General features: G+C 38.0%; 1 protein-coding gene across 1 annotated transcript; it reads left to right on the plus strand.

Annotated features, from left to right (window-relative positions):
- Positions 1 to 2,491: 2,491 nt before the first annotated feature.
- On the plus strand, positions 2,492 to 4,072 carry LOC115951031 (glutathione transferase GST 23-like). The gene is made up of 2 exons (XM_031068349.1): positions 2,492 to 2,878; positions 3,459 to 4,072. Exons 1-2 carry the CDS (start codon positions 2,564 to 2,566, stop codon positions 3,822 to 3,824), a joined length of 681 nt encoding a protein of 226 aa, XP_030924209.1. The 5' UTR covers positions 2,492 to 2,563; the 3' UTR covers positions 3,825 to 4,072.
- The last annotated feature ends 17,731 nt before the right edge of the window (positions 4,073 to 21,803 follow it).

Consider the following 21,803-nt stretch of genomic DNA (forward strand, 5'->3'; position numbering starts at 1 on the left):
TCCTTTGCACGAATCTAAATACGTGACTAACTCCATAACAACCCTTTGATTGTTGTAGTTGATTTGCAGCAGCTTCACATAGAAACACCAATAAGATCTTTAATGTTGGTGCAAGAGACTTTGCTTGGTTACAGAACCCAAAGGCGTACAAGAAACGCAGCAAGAACTCTTTCTTCTGTAGAAGGAGGCTAGGGTTTCAAAAAGAAAACCTTATGAAGCTCTCTAGGGTTAGGTTTTTCTTTTTCCACCTCCTTTAAATAGGAGTTTAATGGGCTCTCCTATTCCAAATAGGTTTACACAAACTTTGGGCTTTCCTAGTCCTATAAGGATTATACAAACCCATAAACAAATAGCCTTTTAGAATAAAACATTTTTAGCTATAAACTGAAAACCCATAAGCTCGATCGATCGAGGAATTTGTCGAGCTTTAATGAATCTGTCGAGCTTTAATAAATCTTGACAAATCGAGCTTCTATCGAGCAGGTATCGAGACCTGCAGATTTAACTTTTCTTGAACAGTTCTTCAGTAGTCTTCATGTCTTCAATTTAACCACTTGTAATGATCATCTTGAACCTACTTAGATTTACCCGAATATAAGTAAAGTGCGTTTTGTCAAAGGATATGTCAATTACATAAAAATATGTCCCCAACAACTAAATTAGGAACTTCTATGGGTGTTGATTTTACTGTGTTCTCTAGTCCACCTGTGGACGTTATTCCTTTCTTTGAGGCTGATAGCCATGGTCTATTTGTGAACAGGCTGTGCCCTGAAGCTTTGCTTCCTGTTTAGTTTTTTGTCTTTCCCTTGTTTACCAAAAAAAAAAAAAAAAAGATATATCAAAATTGAAATATCATATTCAATAGACTTATAATTTATGTTTTTTCATATCAATACTTCGAATCAGCCCTCATGTAAAAATTTTTGACTATGCCCCTGTCCTCAGTAGTAATATTTTACATTTCCGTTTGTCTTTGATATGAATTTCTTGAAACTGTTATTTATCACGAGGAGTAGATAATTGGCATACTGGTTATGGGCTTTGAACAGTAATGTTCTGGAATGTATGTGGACTTTGAACATTGTGACTGACAGTGACGTAATTCGTAAGTGCACTTTGACACTTCTTTCAAGCTTTCACATAAGATTTTCTTCGAATTTGAAACAAAATAATAGTCCTGGTGCCGGAAGGTAAAGACAACAAAGATGGAAAGAGTGTTTTTTTTTTTTTTTTTTTTTGATAGTCAAACACAAATAGATTTCATTAATTTGAACACTGGTTCATCATGAGTACGTCTCTATGCACTTGGCATTGAATAATTGGTGGGGTATCTTCTACCCACACTACACAATCAGGTATAAACTTGGCATTCTGAGCCATTACATGAGCAGCCCAATTTCCTGTTCTACAGACATAGCTAGCTTTCCACTCCTGGACCGTTTGCCTCCAACGACTAGCACCAGTAATAATCATTTGAATTGAGGTTGGCGGCAAGCACTTACCCAACAGAGCATTGGTAACAATCTGAGCATCACCTTCCAAGATTATTTGCTTAAGTCCAAGGTCCCCTGCTAGCAGTAAACCTTCCTCAAACGCTTTCGCTTCTACTTCCACAGCTCCTAAAGGAAGATTCAGCTTTTTACTCATAGCTCCCATAATTTGGCCTTGGTCATTTCTAATTACAACTCCAATACCACAGCTGTTAGTCTCCCTGAACACCGCCCCATCCACGTTAGCTTTGTACCACCCCTCCCTAGGCGGACTCCAAGCCTGATTTCTCGGCAACACAGGGAGCTTTTCCTTTATTTTTCCCGAACTGAATTCATCCACCAGCATCTCGGCCTCCTTGACAATAAGCTTCACTGCTTTGCCCCGCCCTTCAAATTTTAAGGAGTTTCTGTTCTTTCATATACACCAAGCCGTAGTAGCAAAACACTCCCAATTTATCTCCCTTTTAAGGAGTGTTTTGGTTACCAATAAATAAATAATAAATTCAATCATCTGATGTACTGTCCTCGCGTGGTCCTTTCCAAACTTCACGAAATAATTCGGCTTTGTATTTGTATGGTATATATGTTTTAAGGGTTTAAAATCTTTCACTTTCGTAAGGTAATTTTATTTTTAGTTATCAAAATCTTATCCATTCAGTTAAAAATGAGTGAATTGGATTTATCTTATCATTAATATTTAAATAAATATATTAAGTATCATCATTTTTTGAATATATATAACATTAAAGTATTCCAAAATGTAATTGAAAGACAAGGCACGTTACCTCGATTTTGAGAAGATTGATATCAAAATATTTTATTCCATTACACATTCCGAAAGGGAATTGACAATATTGAGTAAAACAAATTATGATAGGAAAAAGCAATGAAAAGAAAATTCAACATTTAGACAGACCTCTAATTTAGTCAAACTTGGCGTCTCATTATCTCATGCTCCGATGTTGAATTTTCAAAATATCTGGGAAGACACACATGTACAAGTACAGGCAGCCTCAGCCTGTTCATCAAAACGAAAAAAAAACCAAGTGCACAAAACCGCACCTAAATCTTAAATGGCGAAGCAGGAGGTGAAACTTTTGTCATTTTGGCCTAGCCCATTTGCCTGGAGGGTTGAATGGGCTCTAAAGCTGAAGGGTGTTGATTATGAGTACATTGAAGAAGATGTCTTCAACAAGAGCTCTCTTCTTTTGAAGCTGAACCCAGTTCATAAAATGGTTCCAGTCTTGATTCATGACGGGAAAGTCATCCTTGAATCATTCATCATTCTTGAATACATCGATGAGACCTGGAAACAAAATCCACTGCTGCCTCAACATCCTTATGAAATAGCCCAAGCACGATTTTGGGCTAAATTCGCAGAAGAGAAGGTAATTCCTGTTGGCTTTATATATAGCTTCTTTGAGAAATTGTGCGCTCTTTAATTTTCTTTCTAATATTACGATATTTAACTATACCAGTCTCTTTTTTTTTTTTTTTTTGGTTTTAATTTAAAAGTGGCTTTGATTCATTGTTGACGTTTTGCAGATCAAAAACAAAATTGGAAATTGAATGAGATTTGAGAGTAGTGTTTTAACCTTTTAAGTTTCAACCAGAACAGAAAATGACAAACAATTAATGGACAAACCCCCTTTTTTTTTTTTTTTTTTTTTCTATGGCTTACATTGGACAAACCCAATTATCATCACACATGGATAGAGTATGGGAAATTAAAAGTATGTCTAAAAATACTCAATCGATTTCATCTTTTCTTCATATAACCTACAGGTCCTACACTTTTATGAGCATTCTTCTTTACTAAGAGAGATTATCATGTTCCCAAATTAGTGCATAGGAAACGCAAAATTTTATGGATATCACACTTCACACACATATGCTGATGCATAACAACTCACTCATCCTTTCATCACATAATTTTAATCATCCAAAATTTTCTGTTTCTTGGGACAGCTTATGGATGCGGCATGGACTGCTATGTGGTCCCTAGGAGAGAAAAAGGAGAATTCACGAAAATTAGCCATAGAGGCTGTGGAAAAGATAGAGGAAGTGATAAAAGGGAAAAAGTTTTTTGGAGGGGAAAGCATTGGGTATTTGGACATTGCACTGGGATGGATCGCTTACTGGCTGCCTATTTGGGAGGAAGTTGGGTCCACGCAGATTGTGGATCCTGCAAAATTTCCTGCCATCATTGCATGGATGAAGAATTTTCTGAATCACGGACTGATCAAACACAATTTACCACCTAGGGACAGAATGCTTGTTTATTTTCATGAGCTTTGGCGTAGCAAAACCTTGTCGGCTGTCCAGCAGGGGTGATTTTCATTTACAGTTTAGTTCTACGTGTTGGGTATGTTTGCAAGTAATGCATTTTAGTTTGGTCATGTGAGAATTTTTCTAATTATGCTCTTTGAGACACAGAAATTATGTAGAAAGCTTGTTCAGTTCTTCATGAATTTTGTCTAATATTTGAAGGGATCTAGCTAGCTAGAAGACTTCAAATAAATACGTGTTGTACTGTTGATTGTGTAAGCCCTGTCAAATGAAATAAATTTGCATTATATGTTTCATTCTTGGCTTGATTTTTTAGCTAAAACCAGCAAACTCATGTTAACTCAAAGCACAATACAGAACCAAAAAACCTTTTTCTAAATCATTATGACAACTCGAGGGGCCATTAACATCAATATAACCTTCCAAAGCACAACACTCATGAAAAAAAAAAAAAATCGGTGCCACATCATTTCTAATTGGGTGATGATTCTGATGGATGATAGTACTGCTAGTGCTATACACACATGGTTGTTTTTTTCTCAGCCAAATGTAAGTAGAGGGGATTGAATCAAGAACAAACCTCTATCTTTTATCTCAAAAAAAGAAAGCTAACCCAATAGAGATTATAGAGGCGACATGCCAATGGCCCACATGAGCCATGTTATGAAGCATAAAGGGTAGACAAGATTTTAGGCCCATTTGGTGTGTTCTGTCCCTACGCCATGAGTTTCATTTTTTTTTGGGGGTGGGTGGAGTGCGAATGACAGAGGCGGCCGTAAGATTTTTATTTATTTTTTAGGGTAGTCACTGTTGGGGCCTTTTTTTCTTCACCAATATGATATTTGGAAAGTCAAGATTGGGACTTGACTTTGGGCTTGGAATATAGCCCAAAGGTTATTGGTGAATGTGAAAAGCTCATTTTGCTCAAGGTCTAAGTTGCATTTAACAAAGATTATAATAAAGTTTCAAAAAATATCCATCGTAAAGAAAAGCTAGCACAAAAGATGGCTCACCACAACAAGTGCTTAAATAATAATCTAGCGGTAAACAATAATAAGTGCTTAAATAATAGTCCAGTGGTAAATAGGAAAAACGTCTAGTGGTAGATGCTTGAAAAATTGATAAATGTATTTGCATAAAAAAATTATGCATTCCTCCATAGTCGGTTAATATAAAAGTAGACCCATTATAACAAGTACATAAGAGGAAAAATGGTCCAACAGTGAATATAATAGACCTTCAGTGGTAACGTCTGATAAGCTAATAAATGTGTTTACATGATAAAAATCATATATTTCCTCCTTATTATTAAGTCAACATGAGGGAAAACTTTCATAGTATCCAAGACATTATGTCCTTCATTACAATAACAATAAACAAGGATTAAAAGCTTCATAATTACAAGTAAAAGAGAAAAAATTAGGATGGAATGAAGGAAGAGAAAGACCCCAGCTTAGTGTAGCAAATATTAACCAAGGTTCTTATACCCATGATGGAATATATGGAAGGATGTTTGGTAAATGATGGAAACTACTCTTATATGAGTGGGTGAGCATATATATGGTGATGTGGGAATAAAATGGTAAAGGTGCTTGGCTATTTTTGGTCAAGGTGGAGAGAGACTGATTGTAGCTAATCATGAGACCTTTATGGTATTGGGTTTTGTTATAAAAGAGAAGGAATATTTGTGAGTTGATGGGTATGGGCATTTATGAACTAAAAAGGAACTTATTTCTAAATTAAGGGTTGAAAATAACAAGATTGATGGAGACTTTGAGAGGATTTCGTCCCCCTTGGTGAGTAGATGATGCTTGTTAGGACATATGTGATTCAATGTTAGGAACATATGTTACTATTTTATGTAATTGGCTAATCTTTTGACAAAAACACTTTATTTGTAATTGGGTAGATCTATGTTGTGTTTAATGCTTCAAGAAATAAGGTTTCAAGTTCAAGTGTTAAAGTCATGCAAGTCTGTCCAAGAATCAAGTGTGAAAGTGCTGCTCATTAAAGCTCGACAGCTAGCATCAATCGAGGCTTAGAGAGCTGTTTGAATCTCGTGGCTCGACAGCTGTTCGACAGATAAGTATCTATTGAGGTTTATGAAACTTAGTTTTTCAGGACTGTTTTTCATCCTATCCGTGAGTATGTGTTTGAGCTTTCTTTTCTCACAACCCTAAACATATATAAGGATTATTTTAAGGGCCGTAAAAGGTTACGCATAATTGCACAAGAGCAAATTTCACTAGAGTGAAGAAGTGTGACCTGAGATAGAATTTGCCCTAGTTCATCTTTCTTGTAAAGAAGTTGTTGTGTTTGTACACCGTAGGGTTTTGTGACCAAGCAACTTCATGATCTTCATCGTGTGATGAACTGAAGAACTTTACAGCCAACAACCTTCTCTAGTTGGTGATTGAAGTTGCGTACTAGAATACGCGCAATTGTTTAGTCACGTACTGTTAGTCGTCCATTGAAAGAAGAGATTATCACTACAGAACAAGTTCAATTGGGTATTGGGGTAAGGGTTCAACTGTAGGTTGGTATAAGGTATTGGGATTCTTTTACTTGTAACCGCTTGTTTTGATAATAGTGAATTTTCAGGAGTGGTGACCTTAAAATCACCCGGTGGGGGGTTTTTGCCGTGTAGGTTTTCCCCATTCGTAAACAAATCACCATGTCAATTTAATTTCCGTTGCATACTTAGTTTAATTGGTGATTTGTTTGTGCCACCACATACATTGCATGTTGATTTGATTAATCAATAAACTTGGCTAATTAATCAATTAATTTATCACAGAGGGTCAATACGTTTTTCGCCTATCAATGCTTTCCTTTTATAGTGAAGTTTAGGGAGCAATTAGCAAAAGTAAAAAACGTTGGGTTTGATTAGCAAGAGAATTTTCAGAATATCCATCATGAGATTTGGCCAAAAATGGTATGAACTTTTTGAGTGCTTTTCTCCTTTGGGTAATGTCAGATAGAGTTGAAATTTAGAGTATCTAACCTAGGATTTGGCCAAAAATGATGTGATTTGCTTTTGGGTTGCCTTGCTTCTTTAGGCAATATCACACGTGGGTAAATATTTGGGTAATCTTGCATTAAATGTTAAGCTGCTTTAAGTGTACTGGTTGGGATGAGATTCAAGGATGCACCAGTATCAACTAATGCCTTCTGTATGTGGACATTGTTGATTTGAGCAGCGACATATAAGGGTCTACTATGATCAGGGTGCTGCATTTCCATGTCTTCGTCAGTAAAGGTGATGACAGTAGTAGTTTCTACAAAAGCTCTGCTGGCATGAGCTTCAGCAGTAAGGCAGTATGTAATGGAGTCAGAGGCAATGAATACTAGTGCTTCAGTTGCTACCTTCCTTGCTTCTTCATTGAATCCAAGCTGGTTGAATAGGGCACGAAAGGCTGGGCTCCTTTGAAGTGCTGAGATGGCTGCGAGTGGTAGATCCCCGCTGTTACTCATATCATCCTCGATATTCCCTGCATATGCCTTGTTCGTGAACAATATTTATAACATGTACATAATGTTGTGTGAATCTTAGTTTCTATGCTATTTTTCGTTCAAATGAGTTCACAAGAAGGCTGAAAAGCCCAAGATGAGGTAAAGCCTTGGCTTCCCTGAGCAAAACACAGCAAGTTTAGAGGATGTTCGTCCGTATAACGGATGAGGTGAAGCGTAATGCATGTCCAACCCATTGGCGAGGAAATGCATAAGCAAGTGTTTAACTTATTGATTAAGATGCCTACTAAAACAATTCAATCTATGGATGAGTGAAAAGTTGTGTCTTATCTTCATTAAAGGCGAAAACTAGCTAAGTTTAAGGACGAGTAATGTTGATAATCACCAACAAAGACGAGATATACTAGTGAAATTCAAAGTATGACAAGAAAATGCATATGTATATACTTAAACAAGAAGGAATTACTTCTACGGATGAGTAAAAATTTGAAACAATATAACATTAAAAAGAACTCTCGTCCATACAATAATAGAAAAGAAAATCAAGCAATTGTTTAAGGGTGGACAACCAATGTCTAAACACCTTTACGAAAGTAAAGCCAATTGTTGATAGCTCGTCCTAAAATTATGGATGAGCTTAGTGTACTTGGGTTACATTAAAAGGTCCCAAGACCAAGGACCAAACAAAACTCAAGAAAAATACATAACCAAAATATTAAAATCTCGTCTTCAAGCAGGAGGGGCGTTGGTGTTTTGGTCGTCCTGATGTGGCTGAGTAGTAGCGTCGTCCTCTATATTGACATCTTCTGAACTTGTCTGGAGGAGGGAGCTTGTAGAAGCACCATTAAGATTGATTTTGATAGAACTGAAGTCAATGTCAGGGAAGTTCTCCACGGCGTCCATCCTAAAGTCCTTAAACCCAGCTGCATAGTTGGTATCCAGTAAGTCCGTGAACTGCTTGGACACCTTAAACTCCGCAACTGCGTCTTCCTTGGCTTTCTTAAGAAGAGCACTCAGCTCATCATTCCTCTTCTGAAAGTGGTCAAGACGAGTGTCCTTCTCTATGACATCAGTCTTCAGCTTTTCAATTTGATTCCGTAGCTCCTTTGCCTTTTCCTTGGCATTAGCAGCTATCTCAGCCCACCGTTTACTCTTGTCTTTCACCTCCTTCATCCTCCTCTCCAGCAAGACCCTCGTCTTGTCCAAATCAGTTGCTTGCCTAAACGCGGCGATGAACTTGGACATTGCCTGAGTCAAAGTTTTGTTAGAGCAAAAATACATGTCTACCTTGCTAACAAGACAAGACTTAAAAAACAAAAATAAAAGGGAAAATAAAAAGCTTGCATACCTTGAAAAGGTTATGGACGCTAGAATGCTCAAAGTCCTTCAAAGACATGTTATAGCAAGCCGTCACTTCCGCATCTGTCACAACCGTCCCAAACCTTTCCCAAGCTAGATCCTCATTCCCAATAAGGTTTTGAGGTACCTGTTGGGAAGGCTGAGACGAGGAAGGCGCCTTGGTTGTGGACGAGACCTATGTAGGAGGATCCTTAAGCTCTAGATCATCAAGGATCTGAACATCCTCAGGCTCATGGATAGAGATGGACGGAGTGGACTGGATGTTCTTAGACTTGGACGACCTATGCTTAGCCTTTTTCTCCCTGTGCCTGCTTGGGAGGTTCCCCAAATCAACCCCTAATGACAAGTTCTTTCTTTTGTCACCTGTTAATGGATGAGGTTGAGGCGGTACCTCCTGCCTAGTTGCCTCGTCCATCACTTCCTTACCCTTGTTCTCCTTCATTGTAGCCATTCCTAAAAAGAAAGACGTCAAAAAAAAAAAAAAAAAAAGAGAGAAAAAACGAAAAAGAGAGAAAAAGGGACGACAAGAAAACTTACATCTACGGACGGTGAGCTCGTGTGCGATGGCTTTAGCAGATGGTTTAGGACCTAAGCCCCAGATGGCAAGACGTTGGGGACTTACCAGAGAATGAAAAGTCCTGTCAGTGTATAGACGAGCCTTCTGGATTCACTCAATGTAAAACCTGCTTAAATGAGTTCGTCTAGCACTTATAAAAAAAGAGGGGGAGAGAAAAGGAAAAATATTAGATAACTACCTACAAGAATAAATATAATAAATAACAAAGTTACAGCTATAAGCATACCTTTAGGATGAAGGTTCCCTAACTCTCTTGTGTAGAGAGGAAATGGGTCCTGGTCAACCTCAATGGGGTGTCCAGCCCAGAAACCTGAGGCGAAGAAGAACTCCGTCTTCCAATTCCTATCTGAGGTAACTAAGGACTTAATTAATCTATAATCTTTCCCTCTGGCTATAAATTGATGGAAGCCAAGGGATTGACTAATTTCGGAGGGCTTATAACAGTAGAGGAACTCGTCCACGGTAAGAGGATGGTCCCCCTCAAACACCTCCCTCCACAAAACTTGCATAGAGACGATTAACCTCCATGCATTTTGATTGAATTGACAGACACCTAAACCTAACTTAGTAAGTAGTTCTCTAGCAAAGGCATTTAAAGGTAGCCTAAGTCCACCTAAAAGATTGGCTTCATAGATACCTATCCCAAAATGTGGCTGACAGCACCACTCCCTACGAACTGCTAACCTAGGTTTAAGGTTGTTTGGGATTTGGTACCATTTCTTAAGTAAATCCAATCTCCTATCATCCGTCTTGGAAGCTACTCCTATGGCACAGCTATACACTACCTCAACCTCATTCTGAACTATGGATGAGGGCGCATTCATACCAGCCTTGGATCCGGACTCGGTCCTCGTCCTAAGTTCTTCCTGAAGAACCTCTAAAGGAACCCCAAGAACACCAGACGTGTACTCGTTCGTGGTGTTTCCTCCACTACTACTATTGCCGTTACTACTATCACTAGAGCCACTAAAACTACTAGGATCATGATATTCGTCTATGGCCTTATCCATGCTATTGCTAGACGAGGAAAGAAGGGTCTCAGACATTTTTAAGAAAACTTAAAATATGAGGACGAGAATGAAAAAGTATCTGAATCTAGACGAGGGAACTAAGGACAAGAGGACACTTCTAGACAAGGCACTAAGATGAGGAAGCTCAAGGAAGGAAATTTTAGAAATGTGAAGGGTATCGGAGGAATTCTACTATTTATAGGTTGTAAGCTTAGGTATCTGAAACAACGCAACCAATCAAAAAGTGACATGTGGCATGCTTCTCGATAAAATAACTCGACGTGGCTAGTTACCAATGAAATTGTGACACATGGCATACCTAATTGTTGGCATTAAATACGCATTGAGAACAACATTAAACATATCCTAGAGACGACCCATGGACAAGGGGGCAACTGGTGATGTCTAAAAATGAGCCAACTCCATACTTATCCATAGTGGTCGTCCAGAGAAGGAATAGCAGAAGACGAGATACTTGTCCTTGACACTCTCATCCATAGAGGTTTTTAGACGAGTTCATCACGCCAACTCTACAGCTTTTGGACGACCTTCCGTCCATTGCTTATGACGAGCTCAACAACGGTTATAGAAAAAAGGAGCATAAAATATAACCTCCATGACAGTTATGGAGGTGTACTTTAAACATTTTGGACTCTGTAAAGGTGGGGGAAGTTATTAAATAGATAACCGTTTCCTGAACCTATAAAAACAAGAATCTTCGACAAACAAAGGTAAGTTTTTTCCAGACACAATCCCCATAAGTTTGGAATTTCCTATTTCGGAATAAAGAGACTAACTTTATCATCGGAGGGTTTGTGGCCGGTCGACCCCGGTCTCCCCTGATATTTTTTGTTTCTTCTTTTTCAAGCCCTCAAAATAATCTAAATTCGTGCCATCCAGCCTACTGATTTTCTGAGTATTATCAAAAAGTACTGTAGATAAAGGTAAAAGTTAGCTGAAATAGTACAGTGGGATCCATAAATAGTACCAAAAAGTGCAGTGATGTTCATAAATAGTAGCAAAATTAAGCTAAATAGTAAAATAAGCTGGTTTTTTAATCTGAAGCCAAATGCACCCTAGGAAATAAAAACTGAATATGAGATATTATATTAATATTACCATGTTGGGCTGAAAGTAGATCCAAAAGGACAGTTTTAAGGCCAGAAATAGCCTAAACGAAAATTGTCCGAGGCCCAGAATGTGATAATTATTTATGTAAAATAAACAGCCCAGCCTTCTCATTTGGTCACAATCACACACAGCCTCACTGCTAGGGGTGGTAAAATAAGTCCAAACCCATTTGCCCTCCCAAACCCACCCACTCTAATTGAACTTAAACCCACCAAATTATTATTTGGATTAAATGGGCATCAACCCAATTAGACCCAGTAATTATTGGGTTTTAACTAAAAACCCGTTGAGCCCCATTTAACCCAAAAACAATTAACCCAAATCCAACCCAGCCCTTGCCATCCAAAATAAAAACAAAAAACTCAGCCCTACCTTTCTTTCAGCCTCTCTTCTCTTCTTCAATTTTCTAGGGTTTCCAAGTTTTAAAAAAAAATCTCATTTTCCCAAGAAACAAATAGAGAACAAAGGGACAAAGCAAAGCAAAAAAATCGGTACAACCACCACTACGTGGCGGCTCCAGCTCTGCCAGGCCCACCTCACCACCGCCACAGAGGCGGGTCGGGTCGAGCCGTGAAGCCCTAGTTGGACTCGTCGTTGACCGTGACGACGTCGTTCTAGATTCTGTGCCACGACATGAAGGCCGGAGGAGTGATCGAGAAGTCTGAGAGCATCATCAAATCGATTTGACAGCACACCGACGTGTGGATCAACGTGCATGAGCTGATCCCTAGGGATGAGGAACAGATCATCGAGATCTCTAACATGCGTCAGCGCATGGATTACTGTGAGAAGGGTTTTGGTGCAGAATGGGGAGAGGAGTGTAGAGAGTTTTTGGTAGGAGGTTGAGTTTGAGAGTCTACTTTCACTTCTATTTCTTGGGGAGTGTTTGGTTGCTGAGAAAATTAGAATTTGAGATTTGATGAAAATTAGAGTTTAGGATTACTGTGAATTTTTTCTTTTTTTTTCTTTTGAGATTTGATGAAATTTTCCAACCTCACTTTTTGAACCAAAGAAGGATAAGGCTAGGTGGAGCAGTGAGATTTGAGTTTTTTACTTTAGGGGCATTTTTGTAATTTTGATAATTGGGTAATTGGGTGGGTTGGGGTTTACCCATAATAATTGAGTTGGGTTGGGTTTAGGTTGGAAGCAAATTAGTTAAATGGATTTTAATGGATAAATGAGTTTTATATACCTAACCCAATTATGCCCACCTCAAACCCACCCATTTGACCCATTATAACAAGTACATAAGAGGAAAAATGGTCCAACAGTGAATATAATATACCTCTAGTGGTAACGTCTGATAAACTAATAAATGTGTTTACATGATAAAAATCATATATTTCCTCCTTATTATTAAGTCAACATGAGGGAAAACTTTCATAGTATCCAAGACATTATGGCCTTCATTACAATAACAATAAACAAGGATTAAAGGCTTCATAATTACAAGGAAAAGAGAAAAAATTAGGATGGAATGAAGGAAGAGAAAGACCCCAGCTTAGTGTAGCAAATATTAACCAAGGTTCTTATACACATGATGGAATATATGGAAGGATGTTTGGTAAATGATGGAAACTACTCTTATATGAGTGGGTGAGCATATATATGGTGATGTGGGAATAAAATGGTAAATGTGCTTGGCTATTTTTGGTCAAGGTGGAGAGAGACTGATTGTAGCTAATCATGAGACCTTTATGGTATTGGGTTTTGTTATAAAAGAGAAGGAATATTTGTGAGTTGATGGGTATGGGCATTTATGAACTAAAAAGGAACTTATTTCTAAATTAAGGGTTGAAAATAACAAGATTGATGGAGACTTTGAGAGGATTTCGTCCCCCTTGGTGAGTAGATGATGCTTGTTAGGACATATGTGATTCAATGTTAGGAACATATGTTACTATTTTATGTAATTGGCTAATCTTTTGACAAAACGCACTTTACTTGTAATTGGGTAGATCTATGATGTGTTTAATGCTTCAAGAAATAAGGTTTCAAGTTCAAGTGTTAAAGTCATGCAAGTCTGTCCAAGAATCAAGTGTGAAAGTGCCTCATTAATGCTCGACAGCTAGCATCAATCGAGGCTTAAAGAGCTGCTTGAATCCCGTGGCTCGACAGCTATTCAACAGATAGGTATCTATCGAGGTTTATGAAACTTAGTTTTTCAGGACTGTTTTTCATCCAATCTGTGAGTATGTGTTTGAGCTTTCTTTTCTCACAACCCTAAACATATATAAGGATTACTTTAAGGGCCGTAAAAGGTTACGCACAATTGCACAAGAGCAAATTTCACTAGAGTGAAGAAGTGTGACCGGAGATAAAATTTTCCCTAGTTCATCTTTCTTGTGAAGAAGTTGCTGTGTTTGTACACTATAGGGTTTTGTGACCAAGCAACTTCATGATCTTCATAGTGTGATGAACTGAAGAACTTTGCAGCCAGCAACCTTCTCTAGTTAGTGATTGAAGTTGCGTACTAGAATATGCGCAATTGTTTAGGCACGTACTGTTAGCCGTGCATTGAAAGGAGAGATTATTACTACAGAACAAGTCCAATTGAGTATTGGGGTAAGGGTTCAACTATAGGTTGGTATAAGGTATTGTGATTCCTTTACTTGTAACCGCTTGTTTTGATAATAGTGGATTCTCGGGAGTGGTGACCTTAAAATCACCCGGTGGGGTTTTTACCGTGTAGATTTTCCCTATTCGTAAACAAATCACCATGTCAATTTAATTTCCGCTGCATACTTAGTTTAATTGGTGATTTTTTTATGCTACCATATACATTGCATGTTAATTTGATTAATTAATAAACTTGGCTAATTAATCAATTAATTTATCATAGGGGGTTAATACGTTTTTCGCCTATCAATGCTTTCTTTTATAGTGAAGTTTAGGGAGCAATTAGCAAAAGTAAAAAACGTTGGGTTTGATTAGCAAGAGAATTTTTAGAATATCCATCATGAGATTTGGTCAAAAATGGTATGAACTTTTTGAGTGCTTGTCTCCTTTGGGTAATGTTAGATGGAGTTGAAATTTAGAGTATCTAACCTAGGATTTGGCCAAAAATGATGTGATTTGCTGTTGGGCTGCCTTGCTTCTTTAGGCAATATCACACGTGGGTGAATATTTGGGTAATCTTGCATTAAATGCTAAGATTTCTAAGGTTGTGTTCAGCCAATAGGATTAAGGCAAGTATTAAGGTAGAATCTTGGTGCTACAACTAAGATTTGAGCTTCAAGGAGTAGGAGCTATCACCCCAAGCCAGGTGTCTAGCTTTTAGCCTACTGTTGGGGTGCATTTCTTTACATCTAATATTATTTAAATAACACCTATTTATTTCTTTTCAAATGTCACAAACAAATTATTGGGCATGCCTAAATATTTTTTTTTGACTATCACTATGCTAGCCCACAACCTTTCTCATTTCTATCACAAAATTTGGCTACAAATGCAAAACCCTATGGGACCTAATATTTTCTCATAAAGCCCGAATTATTTATTGAGCGAGATAAAATCTAATCCTTTCTAAAGCCCAAGAATTTTATGCTTAGCAAATATTCGAAAAAACCCACAATTCAAATTCATGGCAATACTATTTTTCCAATGGGATTCAACCCCATGATAAAAGCCCATGATTCAAACCCGTGGCAAATTATTTGTCAAAAAGCCCAGTTCCCACTGGCAATATCAAAATCCCAATTTTCATTGGCAATATTAAAAGCCTAGTTCTCGCTAGCAATATCGAAAGCCTAATTTACGTTGGCATTATTTTATCAAAAAGCCCAAGATTATTAACGCTTGGCAAAGAAAAAATATCATGGTATAATTATTGCTTAAATATTACTATGGCAAAAACCATGGCAATCGTCTTATAAAAGCTCATAGGGAGTTGTCTTGAAGATTATGTTCTCATATTATAAACCCATGGAATACATGGTCATCATTTGCATCACAACATCCATAATATATACCTTCAACACTCATGGTAAATATTCAATCCCACAAGTTTATCATTTAAATTATGATGCGATTATTAGAAACCATGAACATTATTTACAATATGGAATTTATCATAGTAAATGTTATTTACAAAAGTATTTTGAAACTTATCCTATTATTTCAAACATTACAAATAATTGCCCAAAGGCCCATTGCAAGTATCTATGAAAAACCCAAAAATATTTACTAATAAAAGACCATGAGGAATGAAAACCCATGGCAACATGTGTTGTTGATGTCCATTTTGTAGGATGCACACAACCCAGCCCAAAGGAACCAACCCATGTGAGCAAGCCCAATCCAAAAGTCCCCAGCAAGGGCAGAGGATTGAAAGTGGACAACCAGCCCTTGTTCATCCCTGACCAAAGTACAGCTAGAGGCCCTTACAAGAGAACCAAGTCTTTGAGAATGAACTAGGGGCTATCCTATTAGCTTTCTGTCACCCTTTACCTGACGTGAATAGTGCCCGAGGGTTATGATATCAGTTGAAGTCTAAAGGGTGATGGAACTCCATCATCTTCCTCAAGATTATACCTCCAACGGAAAGAGAGCTGAAACCAAGTTATCCAAACCTCAACAAATTGACGCTATAAATGTCAAAAACGTTCAAAACATGATTCATGTGCCAAGCCTATGAATCCTAAAGGGGAAAAATTGGGAACATGTGGTTTGGAGGGCATAAAGGGATCTCTAGCGAAACCCCCTAAAGTGGACTTAGTGTTTGACACCTGGCTTGGGGTGTTGAATCCTACTTCTTGGGGTCCAAATCTCAGTTGTAGCATTAGGATTCGTTCTTGATACATGCCTTAATCCCATTGGTTAAACTCAGCCCCAGAAATCCTAGCATTTAATGCAAAACACTCCAAAATCCAATCATGTGTCATATATTACCCAAAGAAGCAAGGCAACCCCTAAAGTAAATCTCCTACTTCTGGCCAAATCCTAGGAAGATTAACCTTGATTCCTTGCCTTTGATCGGTCCTATGTTTTTTGGATTCTTGTTAATTAATACTTTTCTAAAACTCCATTATAAAAACATAAGCACCTCAGACCACAAACACACAGCTACTCCCTCTGAAACTCTTGATTTGTTTTCCATTTTTGCTTGTGGTTTAGCTCTCCTTAAGCTCACCACTCATTCCCCTTAGACCACACTTACCTAACCTCAGATATTCTTTTCCCCCCTTTACACAATCACAGCTCATAAATGTCTCCCAATTAGTCAGAAATAGCCCACTACTCACTAAAGCCTTAACCTCAGTATTAATCCTATCCCACTCACTCAAAACAGCCCACATTACCTCATTCATGCCTTATGAACACACACTCACCAAAATCTTAATTTAATACTTGCTGCACTGAGCCGGGATCCCTCTCTCCCTTCACACCATGCCAATTAATCCTTTTCTTCTTCCCATGGAACCTTTAATTTTTACTTTTTGTTTTACTGCTGAAGGATATAATGTATTTGTAACAATCGAGCTCTTCCCTCACATTGATGTAATGATGGCCGAAAGTACAGTAAATTCCCCTGACCGAGACATACAAGGACACCCAGGAGTTAACACTTTCGTAAATTTATTTAATCATTGGCTGCTGGACTATGTAATTTCACCCTAACCGTTGGAGAATTTATCTTTTTGGACTTAAGTGTAATTTCACCCTTACCGTTGGAGAATTCATTTCCCTTGTACTATCTGAACAGGACCACTAACGTACTAATTAAGTATTGTAAAGTATTTTCATTGGGCTTTTGTTGCTGTTTTGTCAAGTGCAGCCTTTGTTTCTTGCTTGGATAGGCTTGTCATCACACCGAAAGCCTTTGGGTACCATCTCAAGAGCTCATAGCCGAGTTTCGGCTTGACTTCCCGACATTGTATTCAGAGGCATCAATTTCTCCCTCAACATTTTTTTGGCCCCCTGAGTCACGTGCGATCAGATTCTTACTATATTTTTTGAAAAGAAAAATATTTGGATCACACGTGCGAGTGCTTTTGTTATTATTGTTATTATTGCTATTATTATTATTGTTGTTGTTGTTGTTGTCATCATTGCTATATACATATATGTTTGTTTTTATATATATATATATATATATATATACATTTGTGTATACATATATATATACATATACATATATGTTTCATATTTACATATACGAGTATACATTGTTGTTGTTATTATTTTGTCATTTAGTTATTTTTATTATTTTTTTTTATCTTTTATTATTTATTTTTTATTTATATATATATACATATATTTTTGAAAAATAATGATCGTTTGTGGTGTTATGTGTGAACCCTTGTAAAACCTCATATCAAATACCAAGGTGGTTATTGTTACTTGTTATAACTGCAGCCCCTTAGCATGTCTTTTCAAGACTGGGTTTCATGTTTCTCAGTGCAATGTAAGGAGTTAATTTTGCCCTTTCCCCATTAATTTTTGTGAATGCCGAGAAACAGAGAAAGGGAGAAAAGAAAAAATAAAAGAGAGAGAGAGGGGTTTCACCTTCTTCTTCCTTGTTTCAGCACCACCAAAAGGGAAAAAGAGATAAAATTTCTTTCTTCACATATTCCCTTCTTGATTTTCGGCAACAGAGAGGAGAGGGAAAAACTTCTCCTCATATATATATATATATATATATATTTGGCTGTTATGAGCAAAGAAAGAAGGAACCATTCTGTTCCTCCTCTGTTGTTCCTTTTCTTCTCCCTTTTATTTGTGTTTGAGAGGCTTCCATCATCAAGTTGTGTTCATGGCTGAAGAAGAGGAAGCACCCATTGCCGTTGATGTCGAAATCGCTAGAAAATCGCTCCTACCGTTGCAAGACTCATGGTATTGCTCTTCTCCCTTGTTTCCCATGGTTCCGACTGACATTGGTGCATCTGATGCTCCTTCTTAATGGAATATAAGGGGTGAAGCCCCCAATCCCAAAATTGCATGGGTACCTGCAGCATCTGGGGTTATGGATTTGTGCCTCTAGCGGAAGGAGCTTCTGCCTTCACCAGTGCAATTTTTGTGTCCCAATAGATTGATCAATGGTTGGTCTGATTGGCTTGATAAGGAAATTGAGAATGATGGATTTTGTCAGGCTCTTCGCGATGCCCACATTTTTGAAGCGGTACTGATGTCTCGAGGGTGGCATGTATTCAGGGACATTATCGCACTGCGGTATTTGATTCGTCGTTGGAGCTCAGAATTCCATACTTTCTTTTTTTCTTGGGGTGAAACCACTGCCACCCTTGAAAATGTAGAGAGATTATTCTTACTGCCAAGCATGGGGAGGTTGAATCCAACGGATTTGGAGTTGGATAGAGAAGAGGCTAAAATTGAAGAGAGACTTTATAAGGCATTTGGGGGTCGTGCGGCATCGCCCAGTGGTCAAAGGGCCAGGTTTTCTTCGTGGATTCTTGCATTTAAGAAGCTTGGTAGTTGTGCAATTGGGAGGGTTGCACTCTTAGCAATGTGGTTGAGTAAATGCATCTTTAGTTGCGACCCCGCTTAGTTCATCAAACCCTTCACTTTTCGCCTTGCCATAAAGCTTTCCCAAGGTATGTCTGATAGGCCAAGAATGTATTGACCTATTGTGATGAATTAATTGATTAATTAGCCAAGTTATTTAATTAATCAAATTAACATGCAATATACGTGGCAGCACAAACAAATCACCAAATAACTAAGTATGCAGTGAAAATTAAATTGACACGGTGATTTGTTTACCAATGGGGAAAACCTACCCGGTAAAAACCCCACTCCCATGAATCCACTATTATCAAAACAAACGGTTACAAGTAAAGGAATCCCAGTACCTTATACCAACCTACAGTTGAACCCTTACCCTAATACCTAATTGGACTTGTTCTGTTGTGACAATCTCTCTTTTTCAATGCACGGTTCCCAGTACATGACTAACCAATTGCACGAATCCCAGTACGCGACTTAATCACCAACTTGAGAAGGATGTTAGGTGCAAAGTTCTTCTGTTCATCACATGATGAAGATCATGAAGTTGTTTGGTCACAAAACCCTACGGTGTACAAACACAGCAGCTTTTTCAAGAGAAAGAAGAATTAGGGCAAACTAGGTTTTCGGTCAAACCTTTCTTCACACTTGTGGAATTCTGCTTTATTGCAACTTTTCATAACCTTTTACGGCCTTAAAAATAATCCTTATATATTTTTAGGGTTATGAGAAAAGAAAGCCCTAATATACATTCACGGATTGGATGAAAATCAGCTTGAAAAACTGAACTTCATAAACCTCGATATCGAGCTAGCTGCTAAGCCACGGGCTTCAGCAGCTTTTAAACCTCGATAGATGCTAGCTGTAGAGTTTTAAAATCCTGCACTTTCTCACTTGATTCTTGGACAGACTTGCATGGTTTTAACACTTGAACTTGAAACCTTGTTTCTTGAAGCATTAAACACATCCTAGATCTATCCATTACAAGTAAAGTGCGTTTTGTCAAAGGATTAGCCAATTACATAAAATGTTAACATATGTTCCTAACATTGAATCCTATATGTCCTAATAATCTCTCCCTTTGGCAATCTGTGACAAAACCACAACAAAAAAATGAACATATGAGATAAGTCATAAATCACTCAACTCATACTCACTTGTTGAATACAATAAAATCTATCTTAACACAAACTCTTGAAAAACTTTGCAAGAAGAGAGTTTATGGCAAGTAGACTTTGACAACCTGTATTTCTGAAACATTTTAAACAAAACTTATCACGTCATCTTAGTGTGAAATAGAACTAATAGATTGCATACAATATATAAGAAACATGTGTATTAAGAAAGAAAAGAAACAACGCATGTAAAGATAGGTGAAAGGACTGTAATAACAACCTCAAATATATATATATATATATATATATCAACAAGTACAAGGTTTGCTATCACAACATGATCACAAGATCTATGGTACATGAACAATGTATCTAAAATAGAAAGAAAAGAAAAAGATACAGAAAGTCCTCACTACATCCCTCAAAATATGAACACTTCCCCTAACAAAAATCTCCTATACTAACCCTCCCCCTAAGAGTATGACTACTCTTATATCAAAACTACTCCCCTTTTTTGTCACGAGTGACAAAGGGTAAGAGTATCAAGTAGACATCTTGTCAGCACTGGAAGAGCTAGCATTATCATCCTCATCAGCATCAGCATCAGCATCATCACCATCATCGTCCTCATCCTCAGATGCCTGATTCTCAAATGTTTAACTTAGGGGATGGCAGCAAGATTTTGAATTTTCTGCTCATTACTTCCCCATTGTTAATCCCTTGCCTTAAAAGTTCAGGTTTTAGCCTCGTGAATTACAATCCTCATAGAGTGTCACGCCAATTCGGGCTCGACCAAGATGTGCCTATAATTAATGATATGGAGTATGATATTTGAGAGCCTTTACTTCATGGTTCGGCCATGGAATATTGGTGTGAGAGGGAGGTGGATGTGTTGATCCCATGTAGGTGAAGGGAAGGTCGTGTTACCCGAAATATGTGTACCTACTGGCAAAAAGTAATGAACACCTTTGTTGACTTTGTTGCTAGCCGAAAGCACGAAAGGGAGACAATTGGCCCTCCAAGGAATGATATTCCTCCAAATCGGTGCTTGGTTTTGAATACTCAGGCTGTTTGTTCGTGGGCAGCTAGGCAGAAAATAAGTTTCGCTGAATGGCATTCTGACCTTGATGGTTGGGTCGTCTATGGTGAAGATGTTCCAGAAGAATGGAGCAAGTAGAATAAGATAGTGGAAGCCCCTAAACCCGAAATAGAGGAGCATAGGACACCAAGTAAAAGGGCTTGAAATGAAACTCCTCCAGCTGGAAGTGTTTCTAGGAGGACAAGGTCTAAGATAGAGCATGATGTTGGTAGCAGTAAGAAAGATAAATCCAAGTCTCTGGTGATTGTGCTGCATGATTCTCTGGTTAGGGATACAAGTCTTGCCCTTACAACTCCAATGGTAGAGGCTGTCGGGCCTCCATTGGTGCCGACTATCGAGATTGTTCCTTTCTTGAGCCCAGATTTTGAGGCAAGGATATATAGGAGAAAAACCACTGCTCATAGGGTGAAAGCTATTAGACCTGATGTTGAGAGCTCCTAAGAAGAGGTAAATTCTTAACCTTTAAACTCCTCTTCTTCTCTTCCCCTTTTTTATTATTATTATTGTTACTATTATATATATTTTTATTCTTATACTGACATTTTTTTTTGCTGTCAGCTGCCACATTAGTCTAGTGACTGTGAGAGAACCTAATCTAAAGATCGTGTTGGTGACTTTATGGACACCACCATGGGTTCTGGTAACCTTCTGCTACTCGCCTCCTTATCATCCTATGTTTCTGCTGCTGCTAATAGCATTTCTATCACAGGTAATGTTGCTGATTCCTCAATGGTACACATGGAAATTGTGGAAATTGGTGAGATTAGGGTTGTTGTTAACCCTTTGCCAGCGCCTAGCGGT

Source organism: Quercus lobata, chromosome 6 (assembly GCF_001633185.2).
Source record: "Quercus lobata isolate SW786 chromosome 6, ValleyOak3.0 Primary Assembly, whole genome shotgun sequence".
Lineage (NCBI taxonomy): Eukaryota > Viridiplantae > Streptophyta > Magnoliopsida > Fagales > Fagaceae > Quercus > Quercus lobata.